This window comes from Anthonomus grandis, chromosome 2 (assembly GCF_022605725.1).
Source record: "Anthonomus grandis grandis chromosome 2, icAntGran1.3, whole genome shotgun sequence".
Classification (NCBI taxonomy): domain Eukaryota; kingdom Metazoa; phylum Arthropoda; class Insecta; order Coleoptera; family Curculionidae; genus Anthonomus; species Anthonomus grandis.
This window is the reverse complement of record NC_065547.1, coordinates 36,439,838-36,464,479: the sequence shown is the minus strand read 5'-3', so window position 1 is coordinate 36,464,479 and position 24,642 is coordinate 36,439,838. Positions and strand designations below refer to the sequence as shown.

At 31.9% G+C, this 24,642-nt stretch overlaps 2 protein-coding genes across 4 annotated transcripts in view; one reads left to right on the top strand and one right to left on the bottom strand.

The window, feature by feature from the left end:
* Nucleotides 1-7,853, bottom strand: part of LOC126748598 (CLIP-associating protein 1-A) — a 77,258-nt gene extending 69,405 nt beyond the window's left edge. For all 3 annotated transcript variants that reach the window (XM_050457945.1, XM_050457954.1, XM_050457962.1), the window contains exons 1-2: nucleotides 7,632-7,853; nucleotides 3,787-3,988 (exon numbers count right to left, since the gene is read on the bottom strand). In XM_050457945.1, coding sequence (XP_050313902.1) covers nucleotides 3,787-3,978 — 192 coding nt within the window. In that variant the 5' untranslated portion in view covers nucleotides 3,979-3,988; nucleotides 7,632-7,853. The remainder of the gene's footprint in view (nucleotides 1-3,786; nucleotides 3,989-7,631) is intronic.
* Nucleotides 7,854-16,691: 8,838 nt separating this feature from the next.
* On the top strand, nucleotides 16,692-23,564 carry LOC126750611 (proteasome subunit beta type-4). The gene is made up of 3 exons (XM_050460262.1): nucleotides 16,692-16,891; nucleotides 17,101-17,443; nucleotides 23,175-23,564. Exons 1-3 carry the CDS (start codon nucleotides 16,782-16,784, stop codon nucleotides 23,484-23,486), a joined length of 765 nt encoding a protein of 254 aa, XP_050316219.1. The 5' UTR covers nucleotides 16,692-16,781; the 3' UTR covers nucleotides 23,487-23,564.
* Nucleotides 23,565-24,642: the final 1,078 nt, after the last annotated feature.

Here is a 24,642-nt window from a genome sequence, read left to right as displayed (position 1 = left end):
ATTCATAATTTTTGGTAGTACAGAACTCAATTCTATTAACTTTGTAAGAGTGTTACTATGTAAAAATTTGACTTCATCCTTATAAATGACCAGATTGGCTTAGCAAACCAGTCATATATTCAGTCTCATATTGGTTTATTGATATATAGTAAATGACCAGTTTAAATTTGCCTTTCATAAAATCATATAAACCAATGTTTTAGAAAAAACTAAATCTTAATATCTATTTAAATCTCTAAATATGTAACCTTTGTTTTCGATAATACTACTTGGTTCTCTTCTGCCTTCTCTAAAAACCTTCTCTCAAAAAAACATTTTTTGATATGCAAAAATATTTGAAAGAAACTATCACTCTAGATCTTATCAACTCAGTAAAAATCAGGTGCCCTATAAATCATGCAGTGTGTATACAGTTTATAGGTAACTTTATAAAAAAAACCTCAACATCCGTCACGTTTGTCACACGCGTCTGTTATCTACTGAAAATATATCTAAATTTTGCATTGTTTTCAACTTAAAAGGAAAACAACTTGGAAGGAAAAATATGTAGCCTACCTTTGAAGTAAAGTGTGAAATCTAAAATCTGCTGAGTTAATGCAGTATTTTTATACTTTTATTGCTCCAAAGATCGAAATAAGTTGGTGCATAAAATAAGGTTACCGCTTTCGTTTTCTAAACAAAGTTCATCTAAACAAGAAATCATTTCAACCCAACTTACTTGATTGACTAACCCAGCTTGAGAAATTGTGGCATATGCAGCCATGTTATAACTCTAATGCTTCTGTGATTGTCATTAACGACAGAATAAAGGGAAAGTGCCAAAAAAAACAACAGGCGGTTATTGGCAGTGCCCCAGAAAGCTGACAGGAAACAATGGTTATATCTTGGAAGGTGTAACCCTGACACAACCAAACAACAAATAATAGATTACATGGAAAAGCAAATCTTGTCTTGATGACCTCATTCTTGTCAAATGTCAAACCCTTGACAAGAATGAGGATGTTGCTTCTTTCAAAATTGGTGTAAAGGAATCACTTCTTAAAAAGTTACTTGATGGCAATTAATGGCCCTGCTGTAAAAGAATTTCGACCTCGTCGCAATCCTATATCTAGAGCAAATTTTCAGCAGGCGTCCGCAGTGCGTCCAAGGCTGTAGATAAAGATGTTTTCTTCTTTTATCAAAATGTAGGAGGCCTAAAAACTAAACTTGAAAGCCTTTCCCTGCAATGCTCATACTGAAGATTGTAGTATCACGTCTCTTACAGGAACCTGGTTAAATTCTGGTATTATTAATAAAGGATTTTTCAGTTCTAACTATAATGTTTACAGAACAGACCATAAGGTTGATAATAGTTCCAAAAGTCGAGGTGGAGATGTGCTTCTTGATTTCAAAAACCACCATATTAAATCTTGTAATACTTGATATTATATATCAATAATCAATAGAAGAAATTTGGATTTTACCATATAGACCTACCCAGTCTATATGCTAGTAACATATTGTTTGGCAGGGATTCTATTTTCTGTGATTCCCTTGCTTTTCCAGGATTGTCTCAGTTCAATAGGGTGGCTAATGAATATGGGCCAATTCTTGATCTCTGCTTTTCAAATCTGGATTTACCCTTTAAAATTAAATGTAACAATTCTTATTAATCCTGATCTATACCATTCTCCTCTTGAACTAGTACTGTCTTGTCTTAACCCTAAATATGTAACTTCACCTGTGGCTAATTATTATGATTTTAAACATGCAAATTTTTCTTTAAATTAAAATTATCTCCTAAACTATAATTGGGAAACAATAATATCTAATACTGATTTAAATGCTAATGCTGCCAACTTTTACTCTGTTTTGATATGTTTGTTCCCATCAAAGAGACTTTTTTTAGCAGTCATTATCCAGAAAATCTGATCACTGAAGAAAAAAATTGCACAATTTGATTATGCAAAATTTAGCCCCTTCTTCAAGTTGTTCAAGCTGTCAAGTCTTGAAGTTGTTATGCCTTGAGAAAGCTTTCTGATCACTTAGACCCAATTGTACTGAGATCTGTTTACTTCTCCTTAGTTGAATCTCACATTGCTTATGGAATAGCATCCTGGGGTTGTTGTAGTACAACCAGTTTTTCATCAATATTTATTTTACAGAAATGAGCTCTGGTAAACCAATTTTTATTGCCAAAATATCTTAACTCTTCCATGCTTGTATTTGCTTGAAAGTTTTTGCCTGGTTTATAAGAAGTACTCTAGTTCACTTGTCCCCACTCAACCATAGTGGATAATATTCAATTAATGATTCTGAGGAGCACTTTAGTAAAAAGGTATTTTGTTTACTTTGCCAAGAAAGCCTTTAATCATCTTCTCTTGGGTATTAGGTCTTTGAATATGTACAAGGGGTTTGGAAGAGGAGTAAAAGTATTGCATTTGGGGAAACCTTATTATGACGTTGCGGAATTCCTTAATAATGCTCTGTGAGGGGGACTGTAGCTTTCTAATGAATATCTTTGTTTCTTTCTCTCCGTGGTATGATTTTAATTTGTTTATATATTTATTCTATATGTTTTTAATTATTATTACTTTGTATGTTTGTGCCAGCAAATTTTGTTGTATTTAGTTGTTAATATTTGTTGCCAATATTATATTATATACAATTTTTTATGTATTTCTTTTTTCATTTTATCCACATTTGACAATTTATAAACAGGTTATCAGTAAGTCCTACTGATGTTGAAACTGCACTTTCAAAAGTTGATGCAAATAAGGGTGCAGATCCTCAAATTCCCAACAGAATGTTGAAAGAAAGAATATTTAGTGATTCATTAAATCAAGGTCTGTTTCCTAAAAATTGGAAGCTGTCCATTGTTTTTCCAATATTTAAATCCGCAAATAAAAACGATCTGTCTAATTACCATACCATAAGTATCATATCATCCATTTCTAAGCTTTTTGAGCAATGTATCGCCTCTGTTCTGAAGAAGGTTTTTCCAGAGATTTCGGTTGATCAACAACATGGATTTGTCAGTGGTCGCTCAGTCTATACCAACCTTTTCATATGTACTAACTAGTAAAGTTAGTAAATTTAGTAAAGCCTTTGTACAGATTAACAATTCCATTTTGATTTGTTAACTGTCAAAGCTTGGCATCACTGGCACCTTATTATCTTGGATTAAATAATATTTAAGCAATCATGAGCAGCAAGTTGGAATTGGTAGTTGCTTGTGTTGATGTTTTATGGCTTCTTCAAGAGTTCCACAGGGTTTGCATCTTGGCCTTCTTCTTTAAAATCTAATTATAAATGATCTTGCTCTTCTCCTGAAGTTAAAATGTCTCCTAACATGTCTCTTAACATTAATAAATGTTGCTTCATGAAATTCAGTAGAAAAATAAGTTTAGTCTTTAACTCAATTAATAATGCAACTCTAAAGCATGTTGATTTAGTCAAGGATCTTGGTGTATATTTGGACCCTAAGCTTTGTTTTACTCATGACTTTGTATAACTTTCTGGTTATAATCTTGAGTTTGCTAATGTAATATGGTCTCCTAACTATCAAATAAACAAATAGGATTGAAAATGCACGAATTTGTCAAGTTTATGAGTTTTATCCTTTCAAGATCAGGTACACTTCTTTCTCCTGATCAGACATGTCATATATATCACTAAATCCCTTGTCAAGTAGAAGGGACTACTATGATGTATGTTTTGCTTTTAAGGTTCTAAATGGATTTAGAGAGGGATAAATTTAGAAGAAGGATTTAGAAAAGTTGTATCTAGCTATCTATGTATACAAACCTTAAAGTTGCTGTTATGTGTCCAAGGTACTAATGCATCAACAAACTGACCAATATCTTGGCAAGTAATAGGGTTTGCAGGTTCTGCTAGAAATGCTAGCAAATCTTGTCCTAGCTGCAATCTGAACCTGGTATCTGGCTTATTTAGGTGAGCTGCAAAACCATCTAGGTCCCGGGGACAGGTATAAGCCATGACTACTTAACTGTAAATAAAAGAAGAACTACATTCAATTCTCTTCAAAGGATTCTTTATACATTTGCCTAAGAGAGTTCTCCTCAACAAAATGTTGACCTTTTTAGCTCTTTTAAATATTGAGTTAATAGCTACTAGTAGTTTTATGAATACATATTTCACTTTAATTTTTAAGAAAAATTTTATCTTAGAAACTAGGCAAAATAAAACTGGTATTTAGACTTAATTCAAATGAAATTTTTTTAATTAAATTACTTTAAAAAAAGAATGTATACTTATGGCCTAAAGTTACCAAATGTATTAAAAGGCATCAAATTTTGTTTTTCTTTCTTTAATTATAATATTTAAAAGAAAAAAACACAAAAGACATTTTGCAGTTTTTGAAATTGGAACAACTCATTTTACTGTAATTGAAATAATATACTAGAATAACATTTAAAGTGAGACAGGATAAGTACATTGTTTATAGTTCTTTTACCACAAGCTTAACTAAGGTGAACACCTAGAAAAATAATAATTAATCATCTTAATGACCTGCATCTCAAGTGCATGACTTTTAAAATTTAAGTCCTAATTTAGCCATAGGTCTAGTTTTTATAGGCTTTGTCGAGACATTACATACTGTCCCAAGACATTTATAATTAGCTTACACTAGGAAAGAAAAAATATATATTTTTTAAATTGTTCTATACTTTTTACAAATAATAGGTCACTCTTTGCATTTGCATTTTATGAAATAAAATATAAGTTATTTCAAAAAGACCTTCCTAGTAAAGTAACTTTCAATCCTTGGACTTAACTCTAGAGATTGCTTTTACATGGCTTGGAAGAGAATTGCATCAATGCAGGTTACACAATACATACAATTGGCTTACTTTTAAAGTGAAAAGCTGTTTAATGCCTTTGAGTGTTAATTTGCAGAAATAAGAAATTCACTTTATATAGTAAGCAAATTAATATGAATTTGAAATTATTATCATCTGAAAAAGAAAGAATTTATTTAATATATCAATATTACAAAAAAATATAAGAATAATAATTGGATGATTAAACTAACCTAACCCAACATACAATTAAAGCTTAGAATTTAAAGATTACCTATAACTTGGAACAATCAGTTCAGAGAAAAAAAAAAAAGACAATACTTATAGTTAACACAAAGGAACAATTACCATCACAATTCACAACACCTTATAGTTCTAGTTTAAGACAGCATTATCAATTAGTAAGATTTAATTTCTTAATGAACCCTGTGCATCCCTCAAAGCAATCAATTACATCAGAATACTGATTAGCCAGCCTAACAGTCCTTGCCAGAAAAGAATTGTGACCATAATTTGTGCGGTGTGTTTGGCTGTAAAAAGAAGTAACTTGCCTTGTTGACCTAGGTGGAACATAAAGACCTATTTTATTAAGAAGTGCAGGACAAAAGCTTTGAGAGTGAAGGATGTTGTAAAATACTTTCAAATCTTTATGTCTACGACGAGTTTCAAGACTTCTCAAATTCAATGAGGCTTCCATTTGCTGATAGTCCAACTCATCCTGATAATTTATAGGTACTCCATTTTGCTTAAAGGCAATATGTCTTAAGAATTTATGTTGTACACTTTCAATCTTATGAATATGATTATTATAGTATGGAGACTAAACACAGGAACTGAATTCTAGATGAGGATGCACAAGTGCACAATAGAGCAAACAAATAGATGAAATATTATAAAAGTCCCTTGAGCACCTCTTGATAAATCCAAGAAATTTAAATGCAATCAATAAAAGATAAATGAAGCATACAATATACCTGGTGGTTCGTCGCCGAGCGGAACATATGAAATCCCATGTAAATCCAAATTTTCAGTTCAGGTAAAACCAGACACCAGCCACCAGCAAACAATTTGTTATAAGGCTTTGTCAAATCTGACATACAGCCAAATAAAAGAAATGTTTTTTTTTTCGTTTTATCAATCTCACAACTATACATTCAAAGTAAGACAAGTTAACATTACTTTTTTATCTAAACTTTTATTTAATATAATGATGAAGTTATATTAAATATTTATAAATATCTATTTTTTCTTTGATTGAATAATTCATACTTGTTTTCAAATATTGACTGTCACTGATTTATTGACACTTTTCCTCAAGTCAGTAACAATATTCATTTTACTGGTGCCCTTTTGGTTTTACCTGAACCGAAAATTTGGTAATTTTGCAATTACATTTAATTGAATAATTCAAGATTCTCTTATTAAAATTTTTTGAAACTTTGCACCAGGGTTTGCCAGATTGGTCTCTTCAAAAAGTTATCTTACATTTTTTCTATAAAATGTACAGGTAAGCCCCTTGACCCCCTTAAAATTTACATGGGTTTTCCTACTTTCCGCTCGGCGACGCACCACCTGGTATATGCTATCAACTTGAAAACCCATCTCCATAGCACTAATAAAATTGACTTGAAACTAAGAGCAATTGGCACTCCTGTAAAGAATGTTAAATTTACTGAAATTTAAATTTTAAACATAAGTGGAGAAACAATTACTTTTATGGCAATAAGTGTTAAAGCTATATCAGTATTTTCACAAAAAAAATTTTTTTTTAGTTTTTTTGCAGGCAAAAGTGAGAGAATAAAGAGAACAAAGAATTTTAATTTAAATTTCCACAACAATATGGCTAAAGCAAAAGTAAAATATCCACACTCTTATTTTTTAAATCAAAGCATACAATTTGAGATATGCAAGGAAAACCAGTTCTAGAATTAGGAAAAAAGCTTTTGGCTCTGTTATCAAAAAAAACCTATAAATTTTGAATATGTATATACACTATTTCACTTAGTGATTACTTTACAACATAATTTTCTGAGGTTGTAATCACAAACACATTTCAAAAATACAAATATATTATCATATGCCAATCCAACTGGTGTATTACACAAACATATGGCATTATTAGAATTACAGCCTAGTAGACTTTGAAATATTGAAAATATGTTAGTTCATATTTATTCTAAGAGTTAAGAAAGGATAATAATAATTTTAAGTACAGGAACCTTTAATTCAATTGATATATAAGATGATTAATATATCTGGTGTTACCCTTGGATGGTTAACTTCCTCTTTTGGTGGATGGTACCTATATTTTTCTTGTTTGCACATAACAATAAAACAAGAAGTCAGGTACATATATTGATATTAGAATTGCTATTTTGATTTTTGTACTTGTTTTGGCCTTACAAAATTGTTCTTAACAAATTACCTTAATTTTAAACTGATATGTTTTTTTATTTGTTTCCTATCTACTCCAGTATATATTGGTTTATTGTTTTTGTATTTATATTTATTTTTGCAATGGAGGGTGATTTTATTAAGCTCTTAATGTAATTTAGCATCTTCTGACTAGCACCAATTAATGTGCATTTTGCCCTGGTTTAAGTCCAATTCTCCAAAGGCGTTAATTTCAACTTGTTCTATAAAAATTATGTCCCTAAAGATTTAATAGAAGTGATAAGAAGTATGTAAAATTTTCCCTGGCTATTTAATTTTGCCCAGTCCAATATTTTTCCTTCATAAATTCTATATAATTATTAATGTTTACAATTGTACGGTTAAAAAAAGCTGAACAAATTGGCTTTTATTGCTTCTTAAATAAACATTATATACCTTTTTATTGTATGTGGGATTGCAGATGACAACACACCTATCAAATCTAGCACTATTTCTCACATAATATTGTCATACTACACTAAATATTGGTGAGTACTTGTTAGAATTTAATTCTTGATTCAGGTTTTCTAATAAGTAACCTTTTTTGTGTTTTTGCCAATTTTTCGTATAGATTTTTACATTCGTCGGATAGCAGCCATTTATTTTCTCTTTTATTGACGTCTGTCATTCTGGCTATTGTCAAATTTAGAGTCTTTGACATACGACAAATTTGTGTTAAGCTATAGGTCAAATCTGTGAACGGCGCGCTCATGCGTTTAGTAAGTAGTTCCAATAATATTAGTCCGCGACTTGTGATATGCTCTTAATTTAAAAGTGTAAAATACCTGACAAATATTTATAACTACATATGAACTATAGAAGACACCTAAATTAAAAGTAGAAATCAACATTCAGAGATTGATAGCAATTCCTAAGTGTGCGGCGTGCGGCCGCACATAAAGCTGGTAGCGGAGAAGCTGGCAGAGAGGAAGGCGGTGAGTACTTCGGATACACAAGAAGCTCAGGAGCCACAATGCACTTTTGCTCTTTTGCTTGCGCATACGTAGTACGTACACAAACCTAACCTCACTTTGTCTTTTGTGTATTGCGGTTGTTTAATGTTAATTGTTTACGTTTCGTTTATGTATATTAATTATTCGTTTTTGCAAGTGATACAAAGAGTAAAGTATTAGATTTTTAGACTTTTAGATTTTGAGTTACAGGGTGGTAAAGTTTTAACAAAAAAATGATTTTTTTTCTTTAACTTAAATACCCCTGTAGATATTTGTCCAAAGATTGGTATGCAGGGTCTGTGTATCCAGAGCCATTTACCAACATACCTTTAACATTTTTATGTTCTCCAGTGGCGTGTCTACGGGTTTTTCGCTGAATACTTTTATAAAGAAAAATGGTATGCCACTGGTTTTTCTTCTATTAAAAAATATTTTTAAATTTCCCGTTTTATTTGCAACATTTTTGATCCCTTGGACTTTGTTCGTTAGATGCACGGTTTTCGCACAAAAAATTAAAAAACATTTTTCTACTTTGACTGATTGCTATAATTTAATGTAAATTTATTTATTTTTTTTTGTTTAGGACCTATGTTTATAGGCTTTTTTTCTTATTTTTGTCCAAAGAACACGTTCCTGAATTTTGTCGCAATATCTTAAAAACACCCTGTGTACCAGACTAGTGATGTAAAATAATCAAATAACTACAAAGTAATCATTGCTAGTGAAGAATTTAAAAAATGAGTTCCGATTTATAAAATGTAATGTTAATTTGTGTTACTTCTTTACATCAGTAATAACTCAGAATGTATAGGTAAAAATAAAATAAACTTTAGTAAATTTGAACGATGAACCGCCTCGCCTGAAACTGACTTCCAAGTAACATTAAATAGAAATAAAATTAACGAAACATTTCTACTTACCAGGATGAAATTTTTTTACATGAGCTCGCAAATTAGATCTTTTGGAATAATGTTTATTGCAAATATTGCAAAATGTTTTAGTGTCCATTCTAAACACGTTATTCGACTTTAATACTTTAATCTTTATATCACTTGCAAAAACGAATAATTAATATACATAAACGAAACGTAAACAATTAACATTAAACAACCGCAATACACAAAAGACAAACTGAGGTGAGGTTCATGTACGTACTACGTATGCGCAAGCAAAAGAGCAAAAGTGCATTGTGGCTCCTGAGCTTCTTGTCTTCGGATACTAGCTACACATGTCAGGGATGAAGATGGCGCTGCGAAGTGACTAGCACGATTGTAGTTTGGTCTTCTAAATTTTTTTAATTAATTGTGAATCAAGTGCCAAAAAATATTTGGAGTGTTGTGTAATACATTGTGCAACAACCTGTAATCATGGTTAAGCAAAAATCTGAAGATTTAAGCAGCAAACAAGCAGCAGAAATACAAAAACTTACGGAGAGGTTAGTAGAAATGGCGCTAAAATTTGACACGCAACTGAAAGGTTTTAAAAAAGATCTTGGGGCTAGGACCAGAGGGAAATCAACATCCACCGATTTTTCCGAAGACATAGAGGCAGTTGTCTCTTTAAACAAAAGGTTTCAAGACTTTGAAAAATCAGTTTTGGATAGCATTGAAAACCTTAAGTCGGATATTGCGTCGCTAAAGCAAACCAATACGCTGTGCATGCATGTCAACAAACCACTCAAACCAGAACAGTATTTTACTGCACGGTATAAATGAACTACAAGACGACCTATATGCCTTTGTTATTAAAACAATTTCAACCAAGATTGGTATTAAAATTACAAAGGCCGAAATAAATTTTGCTCATGGCATTGGACAGAAAAAAGCAAATTCCGAGAAGCTCAGGCCGGTGTTAGTATCGTTTTGCCATAGGTGGCTCTGGGACGACGTGTTTTTTAATAAAAAAAAGGCTAAAAGGTCAACCTATTCTAATAACCGAAGTTCTAACTCCTGAGATGGGTAAAATTTTTAAAATCGCGAGAAATAAATATAAAAACTTGTGCTGGACTTCTAGGGGTAGAGTGTTTGTGATGGTAGAAAACCAAAAGTTTTGTGTCGACTCTAAAAAAAAGTTACAAGACCTTGTTAATGAGTTTGTGATTGCCGATTAAAACTAAAAATAAAGGTACGTTTAATGATTATGTGCACTTTCAATATGATAGGTACTTTGATTTCAAAGGTGATTATTTTTATTGGTTTTGGTGGTCATAAAAACCATTGCTTTGCAGTGATATTTTTATTTCTAATCACTTGATCGGTTTATTTGTAAGTAATGCTTGCGAGACCAAAGTGCTCTCTTATCATTATGGTAGAGCTATTCTGTTTTTACTTAAGTTCTTTAGGTCTATTATCAGGATTTATTAGCAATATGTATGTGCTTGATATATATTTTTTATTTATATTACATTTGGGGAGTGGTGGGCTTTCTATATGGTTTTTAATGGGCGGAAACTTTGGCGAGCGCAGTCGGTGGGGTGGTTTGGGGTATTTATTCTGTGATGGCGAATAATAGTACCATGCAAGATCAGCAGGTGCACACTGTGTTCAGTGTTAGTCACGTAAACATACGTTCTATAAAAACAGGCTTTGATGAATTTGTAAATTGTGCCTCTGACTTTAATTTTGATATATTGGGGATTTCAGAAACATGGCTTACTCCTGAGGATGACACTTTATATTTTAATATTCCAGGATACAATTTTTTAAGAAAAGATCGGGGTTCTCGTGGAGGAGGTTTGGGCATTTACGTAAAAAAACATATTAAATTTTCGTTAGTCACATTTGAACATGCCACAGTTGACTTTGAGTATCTCAGTTTTAAATTTACGTTAAATAAAAAAATATACTCGTTACAAACTTATACAAGCCTCCTTCTACGAATACATCTGGGTTTCTTGATTCTTTTGAGGACATGTTAAGTGTCTCTGTACCATATTATGATAGTGTAATTCTTTTTGGTGACTTTAATATAGACTTATTAAAACAAACAACAATTACTCAAAAATTTAAAAATACTTTAGAAACGTTTAATCTTTGTCAGAAAATAATGGATCCAACTAGAATAAATATTTCCTCAAATACATCTACCCTTTTGGATCTAATAATAATTAGGGATAACCTTGAATACATGAATGCCAAATCTGTATACATGCCAGAGAGTGTAACTGATCATAACCTAACATATATAGAGCTAAATATTCTTAAATATCAAGCATATAAAAAAGTTATAAAATATCGTGACTATGCAAAAACTAATACCATAGCTTTTAAAAATGAGGCAGAACAACTCCCGTGGCATGATATATATTATACTTATAATATTAATGAAAAAATTGCAATACTAAAAAATAATATTACTTACTTAATTAATAAATATGCACCTTTTAAAACTACAATATTACAAGAGAAACATTTTACTCCCTGGATCGAGCAATATAAAATTTTTAATGAAACTTAGAGATAAGGCACGTCACAAATATTTAAAACAGAAAACTCCTGGGAATTTAAATTACTACAGACAGCTTCGAAATTTCACTAAGCATGCCATAAGTAGAGAAAAACGGCATATTTCAAACAATTTTCTAAAAAAAGGTAAAAATTTTTGGAATACCGCTAAAAAACTTAATTTTACAAAAACTAAAAACAATCCTTTACCAGAAACACTAAATAATGCAGTAGACCTAAACTCATTTTTTTCTAACTCCGTGGCTTTTACAAAATCAACCTCAAATGAAAAAATTGACTTCTACAAAAATAATAAACTAAATGTTAATCAGGAAGAGTTTTATATCAATTTAATTGATGAGGAAAAAACTGCGAATATTATAAAAAACATTCGAAGTAATGCAATGGGAGTTGAAGAAATTTGTATTAAAGATATAAATATATGTCTTCCTTATTGTTTAGAGGCTTTAGTTAATATTATTAATAGTTGTATTTTGCAAAAAATTTATCCTAGTGAATGGAAACAAGCTATTCTTATTCCTTTACCTAAAATTTCCTCCCCTGAAGAATTTAAAGACATAAGACCAATAAGCATTTTACCAGTTATATCAAAAATATTAGAACGTCACATTTAAAATGAACTCTCTAAATATTTATATAATTTTAAAATAATTCCTGATTGTCAGTCGGGATTTCGAAAATCTTTTAGTACTACAACAAGTCTCATAAGCCTTATTAATGATATTAGAATTAAAGAAGACAAAAAACAGATAACTTGCTTAACCCTACTTGATTTTAGTAAAGCATTCGACACCAATTAATTACTATTAGCTAAATTACACTATTTTGGGTTTTCAACAAATGCCATTATATTTTTCCAATCTTATCTTGAGGGGTCTCACTGCGTTCAGGTAATCAAAAAGTCAAATTATGAGTTCTCCAACTTCTTGCCTCTTACCATGGGTGTTCCACAAGGATCCATATTAGGACCGTTGCTGTTTTCTCTCTATGTGGCTGATATGGAAAAGTGTTCTCAAAATTCAAAACTCCAACAGTATGCTGATTCCTAGGTATACAGGGTGCCTCCGATTAAGTCGGCACTATTGGTATCTTTCTTAATATTTAAGATACAGGGTCGGTTAAATTAGCAAACTAGTAGGATTTTTTCAGTTGAGTAAAATGGTGAAAACAGAAAAAAAATTGAACATCGCGTTTTCGAGAAAATGTGAAAAATGTACTTTTGTTAAATGGAATCCCCCGTATATTTTTACATAAATCAAAAGATAATAATTTTCTTAATAAAAAAGTTTATTTACACTAATAGCCTAAACCTAAAAATAACAACGTTATAGCGATATTAATAATTTTGTCAAATTTAGGCAAGTTGGCCTTGAACTTTTTGAGAGCAAAACAAATAAATCATTGCTTGAATAATAAAATGACAGTAGCCGTAGAGATTTTATTAAATAAAGAAATACTGACAGTTACATGTTAGCAAAGTTTGTGATTTTGTAAAATCTAAATTAGTAAAATGCCTTTTACGCATATTGAAAAGTGTGATATGTTAGAAGGTTACCTTGTATGTCGAAAAAATAGTGACAGAGCACTAGAAGAGTACCGCCAGAGATTCCAGACTCGTAACTTGCCAAACCGTAGATACTTTTTAATTCTCTACAGAAAATTTAGAAGTAACGAAAACGTGCTTAAAAGAACTAGAAGAAGGAACCAATTTATAGTAAGCGAGGATGTTGAAATTTCTATTTTGGCATATTTTGAAGCTCATGGAAAACTCAACTAGAGATTTAGCAAGAGCTTACGGTGTGAGCTGAGTAACAATTTGGCGGGTCTTAAAGAAATACAAATTTGTGCCATATAAGTATCGAACAGTACAAACATTGTTGCCTGGCCATAACGAAAGAAGACTTGCTTTTTGCAACTGGTTACGTAATGCATATGAAGCTAATGATAATATTTTAAACCGTATAATTCAGAGCGACGAAGCTAATTCTTCAAACGGTTTCAAAAGGTATGTTTAACCGTAAAAATGTACACTATTGGTCCCAAGAAAATCTTTTCCTTAATGATCCCAGAAATCCTCAAAATCAATTTAGTATAAACGTTTGGTGCGGCTTAATAGGAAGCCAAGTAATAGGACCTGTGTTTTATGATGGCACTTTGACTGGAAGGAGATATGTTGATCTCATATTATCTGGAGCGCTGGAAGATTATTTGGATAATGTTAACTTTGAGAGACGGCAACAAATATATTTTCAACAGGATGGAGCACCTCCCCATCAACTAAATGATGTGAGAATATTACTTAATAGACTGTTTGACGATAAATGGATTGCGACACGTGGCCCGATTCGTTGGCCACCTAGATCACCAGACCTTACCCCTCTAGATTTATATTTTTGGGGTTACATAAAAAATGAAGTGTATAAAAAAAATACAGAACCGTTGATGAACTTCAAACACATATTAGGCAAATAATTGGATCAATAGATAGAAGATCAATCTTAAAAGCTACAAGACGTGTGCTTAAGTGTGCTCAGAAATGTCGATGTTTTTGCTCATTTATGGTAAATTATTAGTTTTACTTGATGTTATTTATTTCAAAGCCAACTTGCCTAAATTTGACAAAATTATTAATATCGCTATAACTTTGTTATTTTTAAGTTTAGGCTATTAGTTTAAATAAACTTTTTTATTAAGAAAATTATTATCTTTTGATTTATGTAAAAATATACAGGAGATTCCATTTAACAAAAGTAAATTTTTCACATTTTCTCGAAAACGTGATGTTCAATTTTTTTTCTGTTTTCACCATTTTACTCAACAGAAAAAATCCTACTAGTTTGCTAATTTAACCGACCCTGTATCTTAAATATTAAGAAAGATACCAATAGTGCCGACTTAATCGGAGGCACCCTGTATATTGCTTTTGATACTCCAGGTCCGCATGAGGCGCAAAATAAAATAAATACTGATCTACAGAGCTTGGCCGTGTTTACTGAGAATCATAACTTAAAACTTAAGGCATCAAAATTGTGTGTAATGTTTGTAACACATAACAAGAGTCAGCTGCAAAAGGTTTCAAACAGATTTAAAGTAGTTGTTAATGGCGAGTCTGTTCCAGTTGTAACTGAAAAACGTAATTTAGGTGTAGTTATTGATTCAAATCTTAACTTTACTTCCCATATTAAAGTCAAACTTCAAGCCGCCTACATAAGATTAAAGGGCCTTTATCAGTATAAGAAAATGTTGCCTTCAAAAATAAAATATTGGTTGTGTGATACACTAGTTCTTTCATTACTTGAATGCTCCGCTATCCTCTCCGATCCGCTGTCCGCCTTGTGTGTGGTCATACACAACAGGAAACGCAGCATTAAACAATGCTCCGAATATCGCTTAATAAATAACTTGTGTACAAATGCTGTTTAAGCGATTCCGCGATATGCAATATACTTCGTAGATTATCAAAAAGCATTTGAAAAATTCCAGCATGGAAAACTAGTAGAGATCCTTAAAAAAGGATTAGATGACCGGGACTTTTAAAATTATTGTAAACCTTTATTGGGTCTAGTAAACATACGAATCTTTTGACCCCTGTAATTAAACCTGTAATCAAAAGAGATATTTAAAGAAGCCCTAGATAATATAGAACCGGGAATATGTATAAACGACCAACGATTGAATAATATAAGGTACGCAGATGATTTTATAGTATTTGCTGACAATATTTAGTTATGTAATTCAACGTCAAAGTCAATTTACAAGAATATAATAAAATACATCATACAATGGCTGGGTATTAGTATATTTCTAAAGTTAACTTTAACTTCAACCATTAAGTTACTTAACAATAAAATGTCAGTTTTATAAACTTCACATTTCTTCTTCTTCGTTTTTTAGACGTCAGACTTCTCCATGTGCTATTGTCAGAAGATGTTTTCGTGTTTTAATTTTGGCTTGGCTTGGCCGTAGATATAATTCTAGTAAGAAAGCCTCTACAAGCTAAAGTACTATGAAAAATGGCGACATTTTATGACATATCAGATGCTTGACAGTCCGGTAGTCTCGAGGAGATAATTTCGTTTTTTTACCGCCATCTTTATGTCGAGGAATAGAAGCTTTTTCAGTGTTACGTTATACTCAAAATTATTGACAGAATATATGGTTTAAAACCAATGTCAATGAAAAAAAAATTATTTAGTTCGTGACAGGTCACACGCCAAACGTCAGCGTCATCAACTTCATTAACGTTATTTAATACATTTTTTGTTGGCAACACTAAAAATGTTCAAAGTGACCAACATTAAAAGGACACAACTACTATAAAAATGGCAGACACCAGGCAGCGGTCATTTTTGGGTATGATCGCTATATGCATTCAAGTATATTTATTAAGTTCGTGTCCCTAGTTCATTTCTTCTATACAAGAAAACTGGAGAGAGGAACTACCTACGCTGGTTGGGCCAAATTCTACATGGAAAGTTCGATACCCCAGAATGCTATTCTCGGATTGTCAATTGCGCAGTAGTGGAGTGCGCAACATTGGCCTGGCAAATGTAAACAAAATTAACACGTGAACAAGGGCGAACATGCGGACGGAGAACATGTGACAGCGAAAGTGACAGAGAAATTAGGGAAGGATAGAGATAGAGAATGAGATGCGTGCCAGAGCGGGATAAACGGGCGGGTTCCCAGATATTGGCTGCAGCGCGACTCATGGAAATATGAAAGATATCTCTCCTCCTGTAGTCTTCTTCTTTATACTTAAATCAAAATTTTTCTTTTTGCCTTGCGAAAAAGTATTTTATTATACTTGCCAAAACTACGAAAGCAGCAGTAATTTTACTTTGAGGCATTTCGAATTCACTATTTTGTCTTATAGAAAACTGTAACGGCGACATCCAAGGAACAATCTTTTTTTAGGCTGCTGGACACACCACCTGCAACAAATTGTAGCGCTACAATCGTATCCAGTGGACCCATACCTTAAAGCCGATGATGCGTCACTTATGTCATTTTTCTGTCATTGTTTGCTTTATTTATGAACGGAACAGTAAAACGACTAGTCATCTCACATTGTAATTTTTGAATTAAACTCTTAATAGTTAAGTCTCTTAGTAGAAAAATTGAGTAAAATGTTTACTGCGGGACCTTTTTGGCAAAACGGCCCAGCACCGGGCAGTTTTTACGATTTTCCTAACTTTGGAGTTCAAACGAAACCCACGGATTTTAGACAACATTCCCAGTAAGTACATTTTTCAAGACATTAAATTTCATGGTAAAATGTATTTTATTACTGATGTTTAAAACGTTTTTGTATAGAACTTAACATAGGATCATAGAAATAAAATTAAAGCAAGATTGTGAGGTTAAAAAAAATCTAACTTCATAGCAGAAAATCTATTGAAAATTATATTTGTTAATCATATAATTATATTTTGCCTTTTTTCATAGAGCTCCAGTAACGACAGCAACATCTCTAGTTGCTGTAGCTTATGACAAGGGTGTTGTCATGGGTGGAGACCTCTTAGCCTCCTATGGATCCCTAGCAAGATACAGAAATTGTCCCAGAATTGTAAAAGTCAATGACAATATTGTATTGGGAGCCAGTGGAGATTATGCTGATTTTCAGTATGTCAAGGATTTCATTGAACAAAAAGTTATCACAGAGGAATGTATTGATGATGGCATGTCATTAAAACCAAAATCTTTGTACTGCTGGTTGACCAGGATCCTGTACAATAGAAGGAGTAAAATGGACCCTCTCTGGAACAATTTCATTGTTGCTGGAGTTCAGGTAAGGTTTGTTAAATATTTTTAGGTATAGATTAGTTCTCTTTCATTTGTGGTAAACAATAGTGGGCATGACGGGTTCATTAGGAGACCTATATGCATAGCTGCCTTGGCAGCCCACTGTTTCGACAATTCAATAGTAGAGGATTGTGTACTCTTGAGTGTCAATGAGTAACTCTTAAAAAAATGTTAAGTGGTACTCAAAATTTTTTACTAGACAGATGATTATGTTTAATAAAGAAAAGGTCATTCTGCAGTTTTAGCGGCTTTTGTCAAAACTAACGAAAAATGGTTGGGTTTTTTGCAAAATGTTCTTGCAAAGTGATTTAGTGAGTGATAACACCCTCTTCATGATAAAATTTGGTTTTCGGCCACTCTTAGTGAAAAATATATATTGAAATCTACCCATTTTGTAAAAAACCTGACCATTTTTCGTTAGTTTTAACAAAAGCTGCTAAACTGCAGAATTACTGAAGATAAATATTAATTGGTATTAATATTTTCCTATGCAGGCCCCTTTTTTGCAAATTAGAATCCATAACAACAAAAATTACATACTTTAGTATAGATGTTAGAAGTTGTAAATGTATTTATGAAGTGTGTTGTCTAACCGCAATATGCAGCCTTTAATTAAGCTTGCGGACTAACTCAAGTGACTTCATTGCAACTATGCATGTGTAAACAACCTTGGCACAAAACCCCAATGCCTTTGCCAGTATCTTGTAAAAAGTGATCAGAGATGGAACTTCACTTTTGTACCCATTAATTACTCAAAGATAAAAGAACTCTTTTTATAACACCCAGCTGTGTATCGCATGACCAGGAGACCTTATAACATCACACAATATATATGAAGGGCTGAGAAGCCATGGGGTATAAGTGTACTGAAGTCAGTTTTGAGAAAACTCAAATTAAAGTTAAATTGTTATAATCAAATGCAGGCAAAAGTATGGCAATTCAAACCAGTTTTGTTTTAATTGCTAGGGTTTAGACTATCATAATAAAAGAAAAATAATATGCTTTTTAGTATTTTTCATATTGATTATTAGGCAATATTTGATAAAAGTCATCACTTGTACCCCTTGACTTCTCATAGAATTTAGGAGTTTAATAAAACATAGGATACAAATAAATTAGAAAAATGTATTTTTCCAATGAAAGGTGGCTTAACAAAATACTAACAGTTTGTATAAAAATGTCATTCAAATACCACTTGCAGAACTAATCTGAGTCACTGCTATAAACATTGTCTTCATGTTCTGGATCCTCATTTTCATCATTGTCAGGATTGTGAGGTCCCTCTTGAACCTCTTCTTGCTGTTTCTGGATGTTCTATCTTGTGTGCACCAAACGATTTTCCTCATAGTCTATTGATCTATAGAATTGGTGATGTACAGGAGGTACAAATGGTAGGAGGCCAACAAGGTCTTTGTACTTTGATGCTTTTATTTTCTTTTTATTTTGTTTAGGGATAAGAGAAGGCAAGGTTTTTGGAATCCTTCCAACATTTTTTGCAAGCATGTTGTACTCTAAAAATGGCATTTCTTTATTAAATGTACTTTTGTGAAACAAAGTGTAAGGACTTTCTTTTCTGAACTGCAGCCACTGCATGTTTCTAATACCCTTAACAGCTTTCACAAAATTTTTGCTTATGGGATCCAAAGTAAGGAAGTCTTCATCCAACATTTTCTTCACTAAGAACTTTTTGCTAGTTGTGGCTATAATATCCACCCAGTCATTAGGAACGAAGACACCTCTTTTTGTGTTCCTCTTGGTATTTTCCACTTTACCAAAGTCTCGGTCACAATGATTATGAGAATGACCAGTAAGTAAAAATTTTAGGTCGACAATTTCCAATCTGCGTTGTGTTTACAACATTCAACCAAAATTTTACCATAAGTTGGCTTTTATTTTGCCCACCACAATTATCACAGAAAGCAGTGAGGTGAGTGACTGTAGAGGGCAATGATTTGATGTACTGGATTAAATATGATACCATTTCTTCGCATCCTCTTGATGCTTGCCCCTCATGCCAAAGAAACAGAAACGCATCATCGGTCCCAATATCATGTACATTAAAATTATACGTCCATAATTGCCTTGCATAATACACTTTTGTACATGTTAATACCGGCGTGGGCAACATTTTTTGAAGATCAAAACATATAGCTTTATGGACAAGATCATCTTTTACTTCTTTTTTAGCATTATCCGTTTCTTTTTTAGCACTTTCAGCCTTACGTAGGTGGACTTCTTTAGCGATTGTTGCAGCTTGTTTAGCTTCCAGATCTCCATGCTCAATAGCTAACTTAAACTTGTCACAATTATTACAAGTGTCAGTATGTGCTTGATGGAAACTAAGATTGAAACATGTATTAAATATATGCCTATAGTAAGATAGAATAACATCTTCCTTTTCTTGTTCGGCACAAAAGATTTTATAACAGCCATACAATCTTTTTAGATTTAAGTCAGCATTTAAATATTTTCGGTTTGGAGCTTGCTGTCTGGAATAGTGACTACTATTCCAGACAGCAACATAGGATAGGAACATAAGATAGGAACATAGCAATATGTTGTTTGACCAAATCAGTTTTCTCAACAGTAATTTTATTGCTTGGAACCTTTTGCCCTCTACGGTCTCGAGCTGGTGTTCCCGTTCCAGATTCTTTCTTTTTAGCAATAATGTTGGTAACACGCTTATTTGACACATCTAATATTTTAAAAAAAAAATTCCTTGCAGGCCCTTAGACCGCCTAATAAATATTGACAAGAATGGGACTTTCCACGTACAGTGTTTTCTTTCTTCCTATGCAGATCTTCTATTATAATTGCAGAGTTCAAAAATGATGATTGCAATTCCCAATTCGCCAGACCCCAGTACTCATTAAAAAATTCGTGGCGCTTTTCTTCGCTCATATTTTTGCAACATTTATAGCGGCATTAATGGTCATATGCCTGAACTTTTCTTTCATTGTGTACTTTACCTTTACGGTCAGTGTACTTTTTACCCATGTTTCGTAGTCTTGAAGACTTCTGCCTTTTCCATTCTTTAGTCCGTCATGTTTTTTTCTTACCAGGATGCTTCTGCTGCTTTGTAGGTGGTTCTTCTTCTGCTTCAGTTTCTTCCATTTGATCTGAAATTAAATTTTATGTATTTATTTAGATTAATTAATTATGCTGTATATGTTTGTTGTTGTTGCCTATTAGAGAAAAAGAACGTTATAATGAACTCGGCTGATTAGTAATATTAATAATAATAATTAACTAATGCCTACTCTTACCTTCTTCAGGACGGTTACTTGAACTAGTACTGGAAGAATTATCTGCGTCTGGGTTATAATCAGCGTCATCATCGCTATTATCTGAAAGTAGGACAACTGAATAAGATGATTACGAGCTTTCAAATAATATTATTAACAACATACATTGAAACCTAACCTTAAAACCTCACCTAAACACACTAAATGACTCAAATTACAATAAATAATAATATTGGATTTGATAAAAAGTAGAACTTACCATTAAAAAGGCTAAAAGAACTATCTGCTGACATTTTTTATCAAGTGATAGCCTTAACACGTAAACAATTTAAACACAACAACAATGCGTAAAAGAAAACAGCTTTAGTAAACTAAATTATCAGCTATTTTTTAGAAGCCAATGGGTACAAGTGACTCGCGGCACATGTATCCCTTGACTTCTAAACTAAAAAGCACTTTTAAGCAGTAGTTTTTTTTTCGCCACTAGATGTTAGCACATGAGTTCCACTTATCTCCCTTGGCCACGAACATTTTAAAGTGTTTAAGAGTAAGTTTCTGCATTTAACTCCATTATGAAAAATATGTGACTTGGACCCCTTGGCTTCTTAGCCCTTCATATGTGTATTTAAATAATTATTATTATTTAATAAATTATTATTTTGCTGACAAAGGATCAAAAAAAGTAAGCTATTTTATTTCCAAAAATAACTTACTAATTTTTAGTAAGTTATTTTTTCAGAATAGTTGCATATGAAATGTACCACTTTTTTAGATAAAAAAAGCTAAATTTGAAGTAAAAAAAAAATAGTCAAAACTACATACAAAAAGATTTGATTCAAAGTCCCTGGAAGCAATTTGATTACATCAATCAAGGTAATACAATTTGTTCAAGTCTTTAAACTAATAATAACAAAAACTTCCTGAAAATAAACAAGTGATTCTTTAGAAATTAGTCTGAACTTTTAGCATTTATAACAATTTTTGCTTTTTAATTAAACTACAGGGAAAATATAATTTTTTTAAAATCACAAATTTTTCTGGTGAATTAGGATTATGCATTTAAAAGTATTTCATTTTACTACAGAAATCTAATTTATTTTAATTTTCTTTAAAATAGCTAAAACATTTATTATTTTATAAACAAGCAGTTGACAAGAATTTTTAAGCCTTTGAGTGAGCTGAAGTATTTATTGTAATTTCCCAAGGTTGAGAAGTAATTTTTTGTATTTTGCAGAATAGTTATAGATGTAACAAATGTTTAAAATTATTCTTTTTTTTTAATATGAAATTTGTTGCATGAGCTGTTGTAGATGAATGTAACAATTCTCATTAATACGGCTGAGAATTCAGCTTTTTATTAATATGACAGTTAACAGTACAATCCTACATACTGTTTCTTTCTTATTGATTTGTGCATGTCTCAAATATGGTTGCTATGGAAATGTGACAAGCAAATATTAATGTTACAATCAAAATCCACTTCCAAATCATGAATTTTGATTGATTCCTAAGGAAGTCAACTAAAAATATGTGTGAATCTAGGTTCCAATGGGTTATTGGCATACATAAAATTGGCTAAAATCTTAACTTTTTGGGAACCAATGGTATGCTTTTAGTTAATAATAAAACTTGGGAAAAACATTTTTGAAGAATTGAAGATATTCTATTATGTTTTTGAGGCATTTAAAGGAGTAAAAATTTCACTTAATATGAGAAATATTTTTAAAAATCCCAGAATTTTACAATATTTTATTATATTTTTGAAGTCATTTTTAATGGGTTTCAGGTGATAGAAATTATTGTTCAAAGTAAGTGGAAATTATACCATATGCAGTCATTTTTAATGTAATATTTTATTTCTTTGAGTTTTATAGTAGATATATTTAAAAAAATATATACTTTCTTAGGTCATTCACCCACTGGAAATGCCTCCTCTGCTTGTAGAAATAATAGGTGAATTGGGGTCTATGTTCATATTTTGATGGAATTTCTGTTGAAATACCTTTCATAATGCTGTATATTCTAGTCCTTCTATTTTTTATATTTAGGGGACTTTTCTGTATATATAATTTGCCCTAAGTTATTGGTAACACTCTGAATGGTCATATTTTATGAAGCCTATATTTCTTTAGAAGTTTGATATCTGCCTTAAGTTACAGATTTTTTTGGAATCATTAGTTGATAGTTGTCCTGATACTTCTTGTAGTCTGATTCACACTAATTAGTTAGTTACACAATATTTAATGACCTAATTCATTTTTATTATGATCTCGTTTAAGAAAAATATATGAAATATTTACTAATTATATTTATTAAATATTTATTATAATAATATTATAAATATTATAATATTTTATTAAATATTTACTTAACTATTAATCCTTTAACTTAACTAAAATCCTTGTTATTCATATAAAACCCAACCAACTCACCTTTACACATAATTCTTACTACTTTAATTTTTGTTTCCAGGATGGCGAACCTTTCTTAGGCACAGTAGATAAGCAAGGCACAGCCTACACAGACAAAGTTATCTGCACAGGTTATGGGGCACATATTGCTACTCCTTTGCTGAGAGATACTCTGGACAAAAATCCACAGCTTAACTTAGCAGATGCCAGAGCCTTGGTTCAAAAATGTATGGAAGTGCTTTACTATAGGGATGCCAGAAGTTTTCCAAAATACCAATTAGGAGTCATTGACTTAGAGAATGGAGTTCAGATTGAGGGTCCTCTTGAGGTACCTGAGAACTGGGGGGTGGCACATTCTATCTCTGGATATTAAATTTATTTGAGTTTTAATATTTTTGTAATATTTAAGTTGGTATTTTTAAAGATATGCTAATAAAATCTTTTTCGAGAAGGAATATTTTAATGCAAGTTTTAAAGAAAAGCTTCATACTTTGCTCCTTTCATTACTTTTAGTATATTTCTTATGGGTTTAGTAAGTTAAGAGGCTCTTGATTTTTCTCATATTTTGAGTAATTGTGAAAATGTGAACATGAAAATTCATAGTTGGAAATGGAAGAAAAGCCTTCCTTGATATGCTTTTCCTTTCTGATCCATAAAATGGATTTTAACGGTATAAAACAATTTAAATTTCTGTTGTTAATTCAGTGAGGACGCGCAAGTTGGAACAAATTCGTTTAAAATTCAGGGGTGTGTTAAAAAAAAAACGCTCGGACACGTCGATTTTTATTTTTATTATATTTGATTGTTGACACCTTGTCACCATTTAATCGCATGGAAACAGTATTTCTTACTTTACGAAAATATCAGTAAGTGTCAAGTGCAGTTGCAAAATTTAAACGTATGGCGCGTTTAACTGAAAAACAAAGAATTGAAATTTTGATGATGGTAGGATATGGCGACAAAACTCGAACACAGGCCGAGGTTTGCGATCTGTTTAATAAGCCTTACCACGTTCGGTAGTAAGCAAAATTAAAAAAAAGTTTAGAGATTTTGGTCATGTTAGAGACAAATATGACCTGCACCGTCCCACGAAAATTCCCCAGAAAATCCACACTGGAATATGGAAAATCACACATAATTTCCCAAGCAATTAAACGTAAGGGCGGGAATTGTGGGTCTCTTTTATTGAGGGCGCAGTTACCTTTAAAAAATATTTAGAGTTGCTTCAAAATCAGATAGTACCTAGTTTTGCACTTTATCCAAATGGTACCATCGGCAGATTCGATGTGGTTCCAACACTTCGCGAACAGTACGAGATACCTTACCATTTTCCCAAATAGATGGATTGGAAGGTGGGGTTTTATTAAATGGCCACCAAGGTCGCCAGATTTAATCCCATTGGATTTTTATCTATGGGGTTTTCTAAAATCTAATGTTTATTTTTATAAACCTGAAAGTTTAGAAAAATTAAAAAAAAAAGAATTAGAGCCGAAATACAACAAATCCAGACGCAAACAATAGGTAAAGGA

Bases quoted from the DNA above. Each gene is read 5' to 3' on its own strand.
- LOC126750611 (XM_050460262.1), top strand. From the start codon at position 16,782: ATGTTTACTGCGGGACCTTTTTGGCAAAACGGCCCAGCACCGGGCAGT. The intron at 16,892-17,100 runs GTAAGTACATTT...CTTTTTTCATAG, and splicing joins GATTTTAGACAACATTCCCA to AGCTCCAGTAACGACAGCAA. The intron at 17,444-23,174 runs GTAAGGTTTGTT...TTTTGTTTCCAG, and splicing joins TCATTGTTGCTGGAGTTCAG to GATGGCGAACCTTTCTTAGG.